Source organism: Pleurodeles waltl, chromosome 3_2, assembly GCF_031143425.1.
Source record: "Pleurodeles waltl isolate 20211129_DDA chromosome 3_2, aPleWal1.hap1.20221129, whole genome shotgun sequence".
NCBI lineage: Eukaryota > Metazoa > Chordata > Amphibia > Caudata > Salamandridae > Pleurodeles > Pleurodeles waltl.
The window spans coordinates 213,060,997-213,075,568 of NC_090441.1; the positions used below are offsets into that span (position 1 = coordinate 213,060,997).

At 46.7% G+C, this 14,572-nt stretch overlaps 1 protein-coding gene across 2 annotated transcripts in view; it reads right to left on the bottom strand.

Annotated features, from left to right (window-relative positions):
• STK11IP (serine/threonine kinase 11 interacting protein) overlaps positions 1-14,572 on the bottom strand; it is a 214,385-nt gene that overhangs the window by 37,717 nt on the left and 162,096 nt on the right. For both annotated transcript variants that reach the window (XM_069227211.1, XM_069227210.1), the window contains 3 exons: positions 12,189-12,304; positions 11,693-11,790; positions 7,984-8,162 (listed from right to left, as the gene is read on the bottom strand). In XM_069227211.1, coding sequence (XP_069083312.1) covers positions 7,984-8,162; positions 11,693-11,790; positions 12,189-12,304 — 393 coding nt within the window. The remainder of the gene's footprint in view (positions 1-7,983; positions 8,163-11,692; positions 11,791-12,188; positions 12,305-14,572) is intronic.

Genomic DNA, 14,572 nt, shown 5'->3' on the forward strand with positions numbered 1-14,572 from the left:
CTATGGCATCATTGATATTATCACTAGCATCTGCAATAAAATTATTGATGAGAAAACTGGGTATGGCAAGGGCGTGAGCTATAGTTACCTTAGGGCGAGGAGGATGTGGTTTCATTTCCTCATGCCTTTCCTGAAGTATGCTATGGCGTGTAGACTGTCCTCATCGGGAGCCCGTGTGGAGTCTAAGGAGGCTGTGGACCAGGGTGGTTCTACCATCTAGATGCTAGAGTATGAGGCCCTCACCGTAGTTGTGAAGTTGCTCTCTGGTACTGGGTGCTCTAAGGTACCAGAGCATCTTAGCTTCATTCACAATGTCTTCTCTGAGGGCGAGGTGGGTGCCCGAGGTAAATCCGAGTGATCTGCTATTGGCTCAGAGATGGACTTTGAACCTGGCCAGGTGCACATCGCTCAGATACATTTAGACTAGTTGCTGTTTTTGTTGGGGTTCAGCTTCATCTAGATCCTGGCCATTCCCTGTAAGTAATGAAAATGTCACTTACCCAGTGTACATCTGTTCGTGGCATCAGTCGCAGTAGATTCGCATGTTCTGCAATAGCTCGCCATCTGGTGTTGGGCCGGAGTGTTACAAGTTGTTTTTCTTCGAAGAAGTCTTTCGAGTCACGGGACCGAGTGACTCCTCCTTTTGTCTCCATTGCGCATGGGCGTCGACTCTATCCTCGATTGTTTTTCCCCGCAGAGGGTGAGGTAGGAGTTGAATTGTAGTAATAGTGCCCATGCAATGGAGTGACTAAGTATGCACCTATTTAAGGTTAAGATGATACATATATAAATAATTGAAGGTAACTTCCAAACTGCTACAGGCTCCCGGGGAGGCGGGTGGGCACATGCGAATCTACTGCGACTGATGCCACGAACAGATGTACACTGGGTAAGTGACATTTTCAGTTCGATGGCATCTGTCGCTGTAGATACGCATGTTCTGCATAGACTAGTAAGCAGTTATTTCCCCAAAAGCGGTGGATCAGCCTGTAGGAGTGGAAGTAGTCTGAAATAATGTCCTTAATACGGCTTGACCTACTGTGGCTTGTTGTGCGGATAACACGTCTACACAGTAGTGCTTGGTGAATGTGTGAGGCGTAGACCATGTGGCTGCCTTACATATTTCTTGCATTGGGATGTTTCCTAGAAAGGCCATGGTAGCACCTTTCTTTCTGGTTGAGTGTGCCCTTGGTGTAATGGGCAGCTGTCGTTTAGCTTTAAGGTAGCAGATTTGGATGCATTTAACTATCCATCTGGCTATACCTTGTTTTGAAATTGGGTTTCCTGCGTGAGGTTTTTGAAATGCAACAAAGAGTTGTTTAATCTTTCTGATGTTTTTTGTTCTGTCAATGTAATACATTAATGCCCTTTTGACATCTAATGTATGTAGTGCCCTTTCAGCTACGGTATCTGGCTGTGGAAAGAACACTGGAAGTTCCACTGTTTGATTTAGATGGAACGGTGAAATAACCTTTGGCAAAAATTTAGGATTGGTCCTTAGGACGACTTTATTTTTGTGTAGTTGTATAAAAGGTTCCTGTATTGTAAACGCCTGAATATCGCTTACTCTTCTTAGGGAAGTAATGGCGATGAGAAATGCCACCTTCCAGGTTAGGAACTGTATGTCGCAGGAGTGCATGGGTTCAAAAGGTGGACCCATAAGTCTAGTTAGGACAACATTTAGGTTCCATGAAGGAACAGGTGGTGTTGTTGGTGGTATAATTCTCCTAAGGCCCTCCATGAATGCTTTAATGACTGGTATCCTATATAGGGAAGTTGAATAGGTAGTTTGCAGGTATGCAGATATTGCTGCAAGGTGAATCTTAATGGAAGAGAAAGCTAGGTTAGATTTTTGTAAGTGAAGCAAGTAACCCACTACCTGTTCTGGAGTTGTGTGTAATGGTTGTATTTGATTAATATGGCAGTAGCAAACAAACCTCTTCCATTTACTTGCATAGCAGTGCCTGGTGGATGGCCTTCTGGCTTGTTTTATGACTTCCATACATTCTTGGGTAAGTTGTAAGTGCCCGAATTCTAGGATTTCAGGAGCCAGATTGCTAGATTCAGCGATGCTGGATCTGGGTGTCTGATCTTTTGGTTGTGCTGTGTCAACAGATCTGGCCTGTTGGGCAATTTGATGCAGGGTACCACTGATAGGTCTAGCAGCGTTGTGTACCAGGGTTGCCTTGCCCAAGTTGGTGCTATCAATATGAGTTTGAGTTTGCTTTGACTGAGTTTGCTTACCAGGTAAGGAAGGAGAGGGAGAGGAGGAAAAGCGTAAGCAAATATCCCTGACCAGTTCATCCATAGGGCATTGCCTTGGGATTGTTTGTGTGGGTATCTGGATGCGAAGTTTTGGCATTTTGCGTTCTCCCTTGTCGCAAACAAGTCTATCTGAGGTGTTCCCCAGAGTTTGAAATAAGTGTTCAGAATTTGGGGGTGAATTTCCCATTCGTGGACCTGTTGGTGATCTTGAGAGAGATTGTCTGCGAGTTGATTTTGTATCCCTGGTATAAACTGTGCAATTAGGCGAATTTGGTTGTGAATTGCCCAATGCCAAATTTTTTGTGCTAGCAGGCTTAACTGCGTGGAGTGCGTCCCCCCCTGCTTGTTTAGATAATACATTGTTGTCATGTTGTCTGTTTTGACGAGAATGTATTTGTGAACTATTATTGGTTGGAAAGCTTTTAGTGCTTGAAAAACTGCTAGAAGTTCTAGGTGATTGATATGCAGTTTTGTTTGATGTACGTTCCATTGTCCTTGTATGCTGTGTTGATCGAGGTGTGCTCCCCACCCTGTCATGGAAGCATCTGTTGTTATTACGTATTGTGGCACTGGGTCTTGGAAAGGCCGCCCCTTGTTTAAATTTATGTTGTTCCACCACAGAAGCGAGAGGTAAGTTTGGCGGTCTATTAACACCAGATCTAGAAGGTGACCCTGTGCTTGAGACCACTGTGATGCTAGGCATTGTTGTAAGGGCCTCATGTGCAGTCTTGCGTTTGGGACAATGGCTATGCATGATGACATCATGCCTAGGAGTTGTAATACCATTTTTGCTTGTATCTTTTGTGTTGGATACATGCGTTGTATGATGGTGTTGAAATTTTGAATTCTTTGTGGACTTGGAGTGGCTACTCCTTTTGATGTGTCTATTATGGCTCCCAGGTATTGTTGTACCTTGCGTGGCAGAATTTTGGATTTTGTGAAATTGACGGTGAACCCTAGTTTGAAGAGGGTTTGTATGATATGATTTGTGTGATTTGAGCACTCTATTAACGAATGGGCCTTGATTAGCCAGTCGTCTAGATATGGGAACACATGTATCTGCTGCCTTCTTATGTGTGCTGCGACTACCGCTAGACATTTGGTAAAGACTCTTGGTGCGGTTGTTAATCCGAAAGGCAGTACCTTGAATTGGTAATGTATTCCTTTGAATACAAACCTTAGGTATTTCCTGTGCGATGGGTGTATTGGTATATGGAAATAAGCATCCTTGAGGTCTAAAGTTGCCATGTAGTCGTGTAGTTTTACCAATGGCAATACGTCTTGTAGTGTGACCATGTGGAAGTGGTCTGATTTGATGAAAGTGTTCACTACTCTGAGGTCTAGGATTGGTCTCAGTGTTTTGTCCTTCTTTGGTATCAGAAAGTACAGTGAGTAAACTCCTGTGTTTATTTGTGTGTTTGGCACTAATTCGATTGCATTCTTTTGCAATAGTGCCTGCACTTCTATCTCTAGGAGATTGGAATGGTGTGTTGTTAAATTTTGTGCTTTTGGTGGTATGTTTGGAGGGAACTGTAGAAATTCTATGCAGTAACCATGTTGGATAATTGCTAGAACCCAAGTGTCTGTAGTGATTTCCTCCCATGCTCTGTAATAATGACCTATTCGTCCCCCCACTGGTGTTGTGTGGAGGGGGTGAGTGACATGTGAGTCACTGTTTAGTAGTAGGGGTTTTGGGGCTTTGGAATCTTCCTCTATTTCTAGGGAATTGCCCTCCTCTATATTGTCCCCGAAAACCTCCTCTATACTGTCCTTGGTAACTGGACGGTGTGGCTTGTGAGGTGCTGGCTTGTGTGCTTTGACCCCGAAACCCCCCTCGAAAGGGCGTTTTACGGAATGAGCTGTAATTTCCTCTGCTCTGCGGGGAGTAGAGTGCGCCCATGGCTTTGGCAGTGTCCGTATCTTTTTTGAGTTTCTCAATTGCTGTGTCCACTTCTGGACCGAACAGTTCTTTTTCATTAAAAGGCATATTGAGAACTGCTTGTTGAATCTCTGGTTTAAATCCAGACGTTCGGAGCCATGCATGCCTTCTGATAGTTACAGATGTATTAATTGTCCGTGCAGCTGTATCTGCAGCGTCCATGGAGGAGCGGATCTGGTTGTTGGAGATGGCCTGTCCCTCCTCAACCACTTGTTTTGCCCTATTTTGTAAGTCCTTGGGCAGATGTTCAATGAGATGTTGCATCTCGTCCCAGTGGGCTCTGTCATAGCGCGCAAGTAGTGCCTGGGAGTTCGCGATGCGCCACTGGTTTGCAGCTTGTGCTGCGACTCTTTTACCAGCTGCATCAAACTTGCGGCTTTCTTTATCTGGGGGTGGTGCATCTCCAGATGTGTGAGAGTTGGCCCTTTTCCTAGCTGCTCCTACAACGACAGAGTCTGGTGGCAGCTGTGAAGTGATGAAAACCGGGTCCGTAGGAGGCGGCTTATACTTTTTTTCTACCCTTGGTGTGATTGCCCTACTTTTAACCGGCTCCTTAAAGATGTCTTTTGCGTGGCGGAGCATACCAGGGAGCATAGGCAGGCTTTGGTATGAGCTGTGGGTGGAGGAGAGTGTGTTGAATAAGAAATCATCCTCGACCTGTTCTGAGTGGAGGCTTACGTGGTGAAATTGTGCTGCTCTAGCCACCACTTGAGAGTACGCGGTGCTGTCTTCTGGTGGAGATGGCTTCGCAGGGTATGCCTCCGGACTGTTATCTGACACTGGGGCGTCGTATAGGTCCCATGCGTCCTGATCTTGGTCACCCTGGCTCATGGTGGTGTGAGCTGGGGAGTGTGATGGAGTTTGTGTTGGTGAAACGTCAATCACGGGCGGAGGTGAGGGTGGTGGTGTAACTCTTTTCACCACTTTTGGTTGTGGTGTTTGTTCCGTCTGGAACTCCAACCTCCTCTTTCTCCTAATGGGGGGAAGGGTGCTTATTTTTCCTGTCCCCTGCTGAATGAAGATACGCTTTTGCGTATGGTCCACATCAGTTGCTTGTAGCTCTTCCTCAAACCTATGCTTCTGCATTTGGGAGGTTAGCGAGTGCTCTTCTGTATAAGAGCCTGAAGCTGGGTCGCTTGCAGTTTGTTTCGGCATCGAAACTTTGTCTGCGTGTTTTTTCGGCTCCGAGGTGACTTTTTTCCTTTTCGGGGCCGAAACCTCTCGGCGTCGATCTGTTTCTGTGCCGCTGTCTCGGCGTCGAGCCGTGTCCACACCGGCATCACGGTGTCGAGGCTTGTCTCCAGCACTTTCTCGGTCCCGAGAAGGCTGCGTGCCGGTGTCTCGACCGGAGTCGGACGATCTCGGCACTGTTTGGGCCTTTTTCGGTGCCGATGGTCGGTCACCGAATTTATGGGTCGAGCCATGGCCTGGTGGCAGTGGCGTCCCCTGGGCCTTGTAAATGTTTCTCTGTGTGGCTTTCGACGTCTTACTCACGGTTTGTGTATCGTCGAATCCTTCGGAGTCGGAGTCTTGGATCGAGAAGGTACCTTCCTCTTCCTGTTCCTCGAACTCCCGTTGGGCTGTCGGTGCGGACGCCATCTGAAGTCTTCTGGCTCGACGGTCTCGGAGTGTTTTTCGGGACCGGAACGCACGACAGGCCTCGCAGGTGTCTTCGCTGTGCTCAGGTGACAGGCACAGGTTGCAGACCAAGTGTTGGTCTGTGTAGGGGTATTTATTGTGGCATTTGGGGCAGAAACGAAACGGGGTCCGTTCCATCGGCGTTCTTCAGCACGCGGTCGGGCCGACTAGGCCCAGACGGAGGATCGAAAAAACTACCCCGAAGGGCACCGGAGCTCTTCGATCTTCGATTCGGTGTTGAATGTAAGTACGCCGATCCCGAACGCAACAATACCGACGAAAATCTTCCGAAATTAGCTAATTCTCCGTTCCGAAACTCGGAGCGACAGGAACACGTCCGAACCCGATGGCGGAAAAAAAACAATCGAGGATAGAGTCGACGCCCATGCGCAATGGAGACAAAAGGAGGAGTCACTCGGTCCCGTGACTCGAAAGACTTCTTCGAAGAAAAACAACTTGTAACACTCCGGCCCAACACCAGATGGCGAGCTATTGCAGAACATGCGTATCTACAGCGACAGATGCCATCGAACAGAAGGTTTTCTGTTGCCATTATTCTGGTGCTGATGTGCATCCGGGGTAGTGGTAGATCTGAGTCAGGATATATATATATTTATTTTTTTAAGAGCTTCATTCAGGTCAGGAGCATGTTTGTTACCCAACTCACCAGCGCTCATTTTATCAGCTTTGGGAAGAAGAAATATGAGGTCAAACACAGATGCCCAAGTACATCCACGCCCTTATTGAGCCAAGTCCCCGAGATAATCTTGGTTTAGGCTACTGGGGTGTGAAGGAGCCGCCTATGAAGGCTTTAAAGAAGCCCCCGTTCTCCACAGAACCAAGAGGAGTTCAACTTCTATTCTATTCATTTATTCATTCATTGAGTACATTATTATAAGTTGGAACCAGAGGATGAAGAATCTAAAAACACAAAGAGAACTACAGCAAAAACAGCAACAGACTCACAAAAAGTAACGTCCAATCACAGAAGGAGAAAACAGCCTCAAAAGAGCCTTCATCTGTTGTCAGAAGAGTCAGTGATGTTCTTCAGTCAGAGGGGCGCGAGAGGCTGTTCCAAAGATTGGGGGAGGAGCATGGGAAGGCTCTACCCTCCTTCTGACCCCTTTACCCAGGTGTGCCTGCTTAAACCCTGGAAGCTAGACCAGTGCCAGGAAGCTAGAACCAAGCGCCATGGCAGCGGCATATGCTGCCAGAATTAAGGAGAGAAATGTTAGCTCAAGTTGTAATAACCCACTGATCCTGCAGAGAGCTTTAGGAAGAGTCACTTTTATGGCTGCAAGGAAGTGTAAGGACAGTTTAAACTCAGATATTCCAGTCTAGAGATCCAGCATGCCGCTCTCACAGCCTGCTCTGGGCAGGGAGGAGCCTCTGAATACTAGGTTCAGCCGGTCCTACACAGAGATTGCTTTCCTGCTCCCAAGCTCTGCTCACCCCAGGGTTACACTGGACAGGTATGAAAGAGAGAATCCTGTAGAGGAAGCAGAGCTACAGGCAGCAAGCAGACCAGGCCTTCTGAATGTGTGCTTCAAATGTCACCTCAATTCTTTCCAGCCGCTGAACACTGGATGGCACAGGAGCCAAATGAGCAAGCTGGAATTCTTGCTCCAGCATTGGTCATTACCTCGAATAACCTAGCCTTGTTCCACTCCTGATGATGAAACTTGGTGTCATTCAGCAGTGAGTGGCACAAGGAACTCTCCAATGGAGCTGCAGGACAACAGTGCTTGGGGGGGGGGGGGGTCCGGCACCTCCCAGTGGTACCCAGGAGATCGCTGCTACCCTCTGTGCACATGGGGAAGCTTCTTTATCATAAGCAGACAGGACAGCCCCTGCCTGTCTCAGTCACTGCAGAGGGAGTGCCAGCCACTCACCATGCACCAAGCAGAACTCAGTCCCCCTTGCTGTACCTCACTCTGCACCAGTCTGTATGATCGCTCTCATGGGGCAGCCCTCCCACAGTGAAACGACCACCCTCTGCCCATAACCCATTCACCTTTTAATGGTGTCTGGGATCTTCTCCCTTTTTACAAGCCAGCCAATGGCCATTAGCATCCCAGTTTCATTGTTCAGTACCACAGACCCTCAACCTATTAACCTACAATACGACTCTTGGTCCTCACCACGGAAGCACTGGTAGAACTTATCACAGCGGATCTGGTTCCGGATTAGGAGGCTGTAGGATGTCAGAGGATTTTCAAATTCCAAGTGCAGGATCTGGCTCCAGAGGCCAAACTCCAGGTGCATCAAAGAAGTCAGCTGATGTGTGGCCCTCTCCCGAAGCCAGCTTGAAGGCGGGCCCCTGTAAATGGAAATTAGATGACAGTCAACACTGCTAGACCATGCACCAAAGTCATCTACTCCATCTTCCACATCTCAGAGTCAACGCTCTGCCACAATCCACTGCAGCCAGCAGCTCTACACCATCCACTGCATCCTGCAGTACAAATATCCCCACAGCCTGAGCACCTACACTACTCACGCACCTAAGAACTCCTACACCATCTCTAATGCCAGAGCTCTGACACCATAGTAACCAGTTCTCCTACACCACCCACTGCATCCCAGTCATCTCCACATCCAGAGCGCCTACACCATTCACACACACAAGAACTCCTACACCATCTCTCATGCCAGAGCTCCGACACCAAAGGAATCAAATCCTTTATACCATTCGCTAATTATTGCATTCCAAACTTCCCCACACCCTGAGAGCCTACAGTAGTCACACACCAAAACACTCCTACACCTTCTTTATAATGTGCCACAGCACATCACAGTCAGCACCTCCCCACATCCACAGCTCTTCTGCCTTCCCCGTAGTCATCTTCAACAAAACCCTACAAGGGGGGGGGGGGGGGGGGGGGGGGAGTGTGCCTACTCCATCTGCCACAGCCAGCAGCCGTTTCAGGGACAGAATTCGAAATATACAAAAGTACGGCCATTCGCCCCATTAGACTTTGTTCCTCCACACATTTTCACCAGTTGACTCGACAGTCTGCAAACCCACTGGAAGCGCTGCCTTATTTTCAGTGATTTTTTCAGAAATAGAATATCTTTTACTAGTTAAACGGATCAACCAACAAGTATCCTCCGTACAGTATATAGGATGGCTACTGCAACCTCATACAACTCTATGGAGGGAAAGGTGGTTGGTAGCAGGACATTGACGGAACAGCCCGTTTCCTAGGTTCCCTGAAAGAAATAGGCTCACTGTTTCTTCCTCTGTAAAAAACGCAATTTGCCACCATGACTGGCATACCTGCATTTCCCAGTGTCACATGTCATATGTCGAGTCACATAGATAAGACGTCTGATTCCTGGAGGTCATGTGCAGGATGTTAGTGTTCATTGAGGAGACTATATGTGGGTCTGCACAACATGCCGGTGCTCCTGTAACCTACCTTCATCGCCTGCATGTCCTCTATTCCCTGTGAGTGTGACACAAATCCGTAAATGTGTAATGGCATCTATTGGAGCTGAGCTGGCAGCCATCACAAGAAAGGGCAGGTGAAGCGGGCTGGTGGAGAACAGCAGAAGCTGATCTGGGAGCTGGTCAGCTGAGTGGGTAAGAGTTGGACAGCAGAAGGAGAAATGGAGGTTGTAATGTGAGATGAACAGCAGGCAAGGCAGTCCCAGAATATTACCCTTTTTCTGGACTCTATTTTTGCTGGCTTTATGACTTTGTGCACTTTACCACTGCTAAAGAGTAGTAAACTGCCTGCGCGTCTCCTCTGAAACGTGATGCACATTGGAACCCCCATCTGGTCTATTTAACGTCCCAACCATTGTAAATGGCGTCTACAGTGTGCTTGGAAATTTAAAAATCGTATGAGGGCTGCAGTGGGTATTTACGCCCCCCAAAGACATAAGAATACACATCTGCCAGCAGCACCACAGCGATCAAGCTGGGCCGGGGATTATGTGTACGTCAGGGACTGCATGGCACAGACAAGTGCCTTTGCTACACAGGAAAAGCATATTTTTATATGTTCATAAGCCACTCGTAAAGTGTGCACTGTACACCCACAAGGGAGGGTGCTTTTATACAAAAATAGGGAATCGTGCACATTGGGTTAGTGAACCCTCACACTGAATTAAAACCCAAAGTTATTTTGCTATGTTGACCTGGCTTGACATCTCCCGAATAAGCCTCTCAGAAAGCCAGTCACCAGTTACAGCAGGAGGGAAAGACAGTTCTGCTACCCATTCGGCCTCCAGAGCTGGGACAACATACCTTCCTGGGAGAATTAATGACCCCGGCTGAGAGAACAATGGCCTGCTTATAAATCCAAGAAAGGCCAATGGGTGTTAGCTGCTGACCACTTAGCATGGATTCGCTAAATGGGAGTAGGCAGGAACAGCTGGCTGAACAAAGGACAACTTTACCAGTAGCTCTTTTGATTAGGAGGGCTTCTCCTGTTCATTCACAGGAAGCTCCAAGAAAGCCAGTCTCTATCCACTCATCACATCCCCAGAGCTGGAATACTCGCACTAGGCTGGGAGAATTAACAGCTATGGCTGAGAGGACAATGACTTGCCTCTGGACCCAGGAAGGGCCACAGGGTGTTAACCGCAACCACGCAGCAGGGATTAGCTATCCAGGAGATGACAGGAACAGTAGGAAGAAGAAAGGGCAGCCTTAGCACTACCCTTTTGACTTGGAGATGCTGGGAGTGCATTCTTCCATTCACCCCAGGACCCTCCTAGACAATGAGGCTCCAGCCACCGCAAGAGTGCAAACCGGTTTCACTGTGTAAGGAAGGGGAGTGGCCAAGAAGCTGAAAATAAACTATCCTAGTGGCAGCTGGATCCTGCCATGTTGAAATTTTAATTTTACTGTAATGGGACTGCTGCAAAAGGAGGAGGGGAGAATGAATGAATATAGTTATGATTGGGTTGTAGATTTTCTTCATTTACTGGCTAGTGTGCAGGATACATCTGACAACCTAACCTCCTCCTCCTTGGAACATTCCTAGACCTAGGAAGGCTTCGGCTGAAAGAGGCAGCTATGTTGGAAGAAGAATCCTGACTTCTGACACCTGTTCAATCAAGGGGACTTGCAGAAGTACTCCCAGAGACTGAAAGTGGTTTCCAAGGGTCAAGTGGTTAGCCTCCTGTTTATGCGCTCAAGTGAGGCAGGAAGACATCTGACACCAGGAGGGCAGAGCTGATTAAAGAGGACTAGACCATTCAGGAGACCTGGCTGGAAGGACACCTAGTGCATAGAAGCCTTCCATGAGTTGTTAGGGGCTGCAATGACCAGAATAGGCTTTCAAAGTAGCTGGGAATTGGTCTTAAATTAAACCTTAGACCAGGACAACTCATCTGGTGTAACCGACCTACACTACAGCGCAGATGCCTTGAAATTGCACCCAGATGCAGACCCACCACAAACTGATGATTTTCCGCAGTGGTTGACCTTTCTAGTAACTTTCTGCCTTAAAACTTAAAAATAAATTATGTCCCCTTCTCCCCTTAACCCATTTTGATAATCTTGGTGTATTTTTCCTTATTAAATTATTATCTACTTATCAAAATTGGTTTTGGAATGTCATTGTGTTGTGTTCTTATCTTAAAATTGTTGGTACTGCTTGAAACTATCACACACTTCCCTAGAGACAGCCTGCTGCTTCGACCATAACTACCAGGGGTTGTGGGACTTGTGTTTTGTCCTAATCAGAGTGGGTTTATAAGGTTAATAAGGGTGCCTCCCTTTAAAATCAATAACCCCATTTCAGACAGTAGCGGGGCAGTGCTGCAGACTGGACATCAGCCACACCTGGACCTATGAACCGGACCATAAACTGGCAGCACAGGAGATTCACTCACCGTACTTCTGCAGTGATCTCCATCATGTAAAGTCGATGTTCCGAGATGACCACAAGAGCAGAAAACTCCCCTTCTTTCCCAAACTGCACAACAGGCACCTGGGGAGGAAAGCAGAGGTCATTGTACGAGGACAGCGGGAGATACAGGAAAGACAGACATCACTCTAGCAGTGGAATGGCAAAGCTATAGGCATTAGTGCTGGAAACGGAAGAGTAATTCAGCATCAGGGGACACAATGAGGAGATTCAAAGGATGAATGGTAACTATTTAGAGGAGGGAACCTTTGAACAAGGGAGAAAAACACACAGCAAAGAAGCAGTTGTCACAAGGGAGACAAATGCAATAGAGGTACGAGAGTTTTCACAGGGGAGACAGATCCAAGAGAACACTGTGCACTAGGGACATAGACAATGTTGAAAGGGGACAACTTGTGCAATGGATAGCGCCTCATTGACAGGGCACAGGGAGTATGTACAGATATACTCTGTTAGTTTACCTGCAGGAAGCACTGGAACTCCTCCATGTTATCCTCAAATACCTCAACATCTAAGTAGAGCTTCAGGCGGTGATCCACAGTGCGGAAATCATTCATCCGCAGCATGAAGTTCATGGCTGGAGGAAAACAATGTCCACACAATGAGTTTCCTACGCAGATACCCAACTCTCTCTGAATATCAGTTCACTTAGAGATACAGACAGAACAGACTTCCAGCCTCTATCCCATCACACACTACGTATGTGGTCCTATAGAGGTAATATCTATGCCAGGTTGGCATTAAGGTTCCCAATGGCAGCTAGAAGAAGATGCAGGATGAGGAAAACCCAGGCAAGGCAATAAAGTGCTGTAACCAACACCCATCTCGGCCACCCAAACCTATACATTGTAGGAGACTTCAACATATGGTCTGAAAAGAATAATCTAACCAGGACTACAGTTATCACAACCAACCTCGAAACCTTCAACCTGTCACTACAACAACACTACACTGCAAACAATCGCTTATAGCCCAACTCACTGCACAGGGAACACACCAGCTATAGGTCATATGTGCACCCTTAGGACACGCCAGTTACAGACAAATTCCCCATAAGTTCGAGCGACCAGATCACCATCACTTTCAGGATCTAAGCACCAACCAAAAAACACCACTTCAAAGACAACAATAACCAACAAACACTTGTACAGATAATGAAAGAAACTACACATTCAACAACTCAACACTCATCTGGAGAAAAGCCCAATAAACATGTGGCTGAAAGACTACACTGAACACACAGATACCAACAAAAAACACTTTGAGGGTTGACCACTAAAAGAACATCACACAGGTTAATCACAATATCAAAAGAATGAAAACACAACTCAACATACTACAATGCAAACAGAGAAAATCAGGAGAAGAAATAGACAAAAGCATGCTACGCCACTAAAACAGAGCCTACGAAGAGCCATCAGAGCCACAAAAAGACACCACTACCCACATGCATAATTCTAACAGACTGCACTGCTAAAGAACTCCATACATTTTAACAGAATTCCACTATTCAGAGCGCCTACACACAGAAACATCCCGATCACAAGTCTTCTGTGACAAACCGTCCAGTGAATTGATCTCAGAAATAAAAAGATTGAAAACTATCTTAAGGAGAACGTGGACAACATCACAACACATGAGCTAACGATCACACCACGAGACAACACTAATCATCTATCAATGCATACCTTCAGTACTGGCACAAAAAGGATTTTCTCAATATCATTGCAGCTAGACCATGAGGATCCCCTGCACACCCAGCACCACCAAGACTCTCTAGCGACATCCTTTGCTCAGCCTGTGCATGCGAGGTGGCTGGAAGTTTACTCAAGTCTGAGAAATTGGGTTCATTCCCACCTGAACTGAAAACCTCCTACATTAGATTTCTTCTCAAACAGAAAAACCTCAACTTATTTGACCAAGCAAACTACAGACCCATATCAAATAGACCATTCTTATGAGAACAATTTGAGAGAACAGTGTTTCATCAACTCTCCAACTTTACCGAACATTATGGCTTACTGTCGGACCAACAGTCAGGTTTCAGACGAGGCAGAGGCACAGAGACAACCATCAAATCCACCTAGGATGGTCTGAAACTCACAGTGGACAAAACTGGAGTAGCTGCCTTGTTACAAATGGATTTATCCGCTGTGTTTGACACTGTCCATCACCACTCACTAATGAGAAGACTTCACAATCTAAAGAATGCACTAGAATGGATTTCTCCTGATCTCACAGACAGATTGTAGTCTATCTACCCACTTTCACTTCGCCAACTCACACACAATGCTGTGGCGTTCCTCCGGGGTCCATCATATCACCTCTTTTATTCAACATCCAATAACCCCACAGCCAAATCTGATTAAATCATACAACCTCACCTGTTGCAACTATGCAGAGCACACCCAAATCATTCTACAAAGGTATAGCCCGAAGACCTCTATAATTCACAAGTCGGTGCGACTGCTTTTGTGCCATAAACACATGGATGTGAACAACCACCTAAAGCTCAACACCGCAAAGCAGAAATTATGACCTGCAAACACAGGCAAAAGTGCCATCCTAGAGCCATATGGCCTAAGGAACTTCAAGTCCCTCTAAACGCATCAAGAGAAGTTGGAACCCGAGGAGTAACCATGGATTCGGACATATCCTTGATACAGCATGCTAACAACATCACAAAGAGGGTCTTCTATACAATGAAAACACTATGTTGCATCTTTTCATTAATTGCACACCAACATAAACTGCAAGACATCCTCACACTAGTTATTTCCAAGCTTGGCTATGCCAACAGCCTATATCTTGGGGAACTTGCATTCATCTTACGAGAAAATACAAC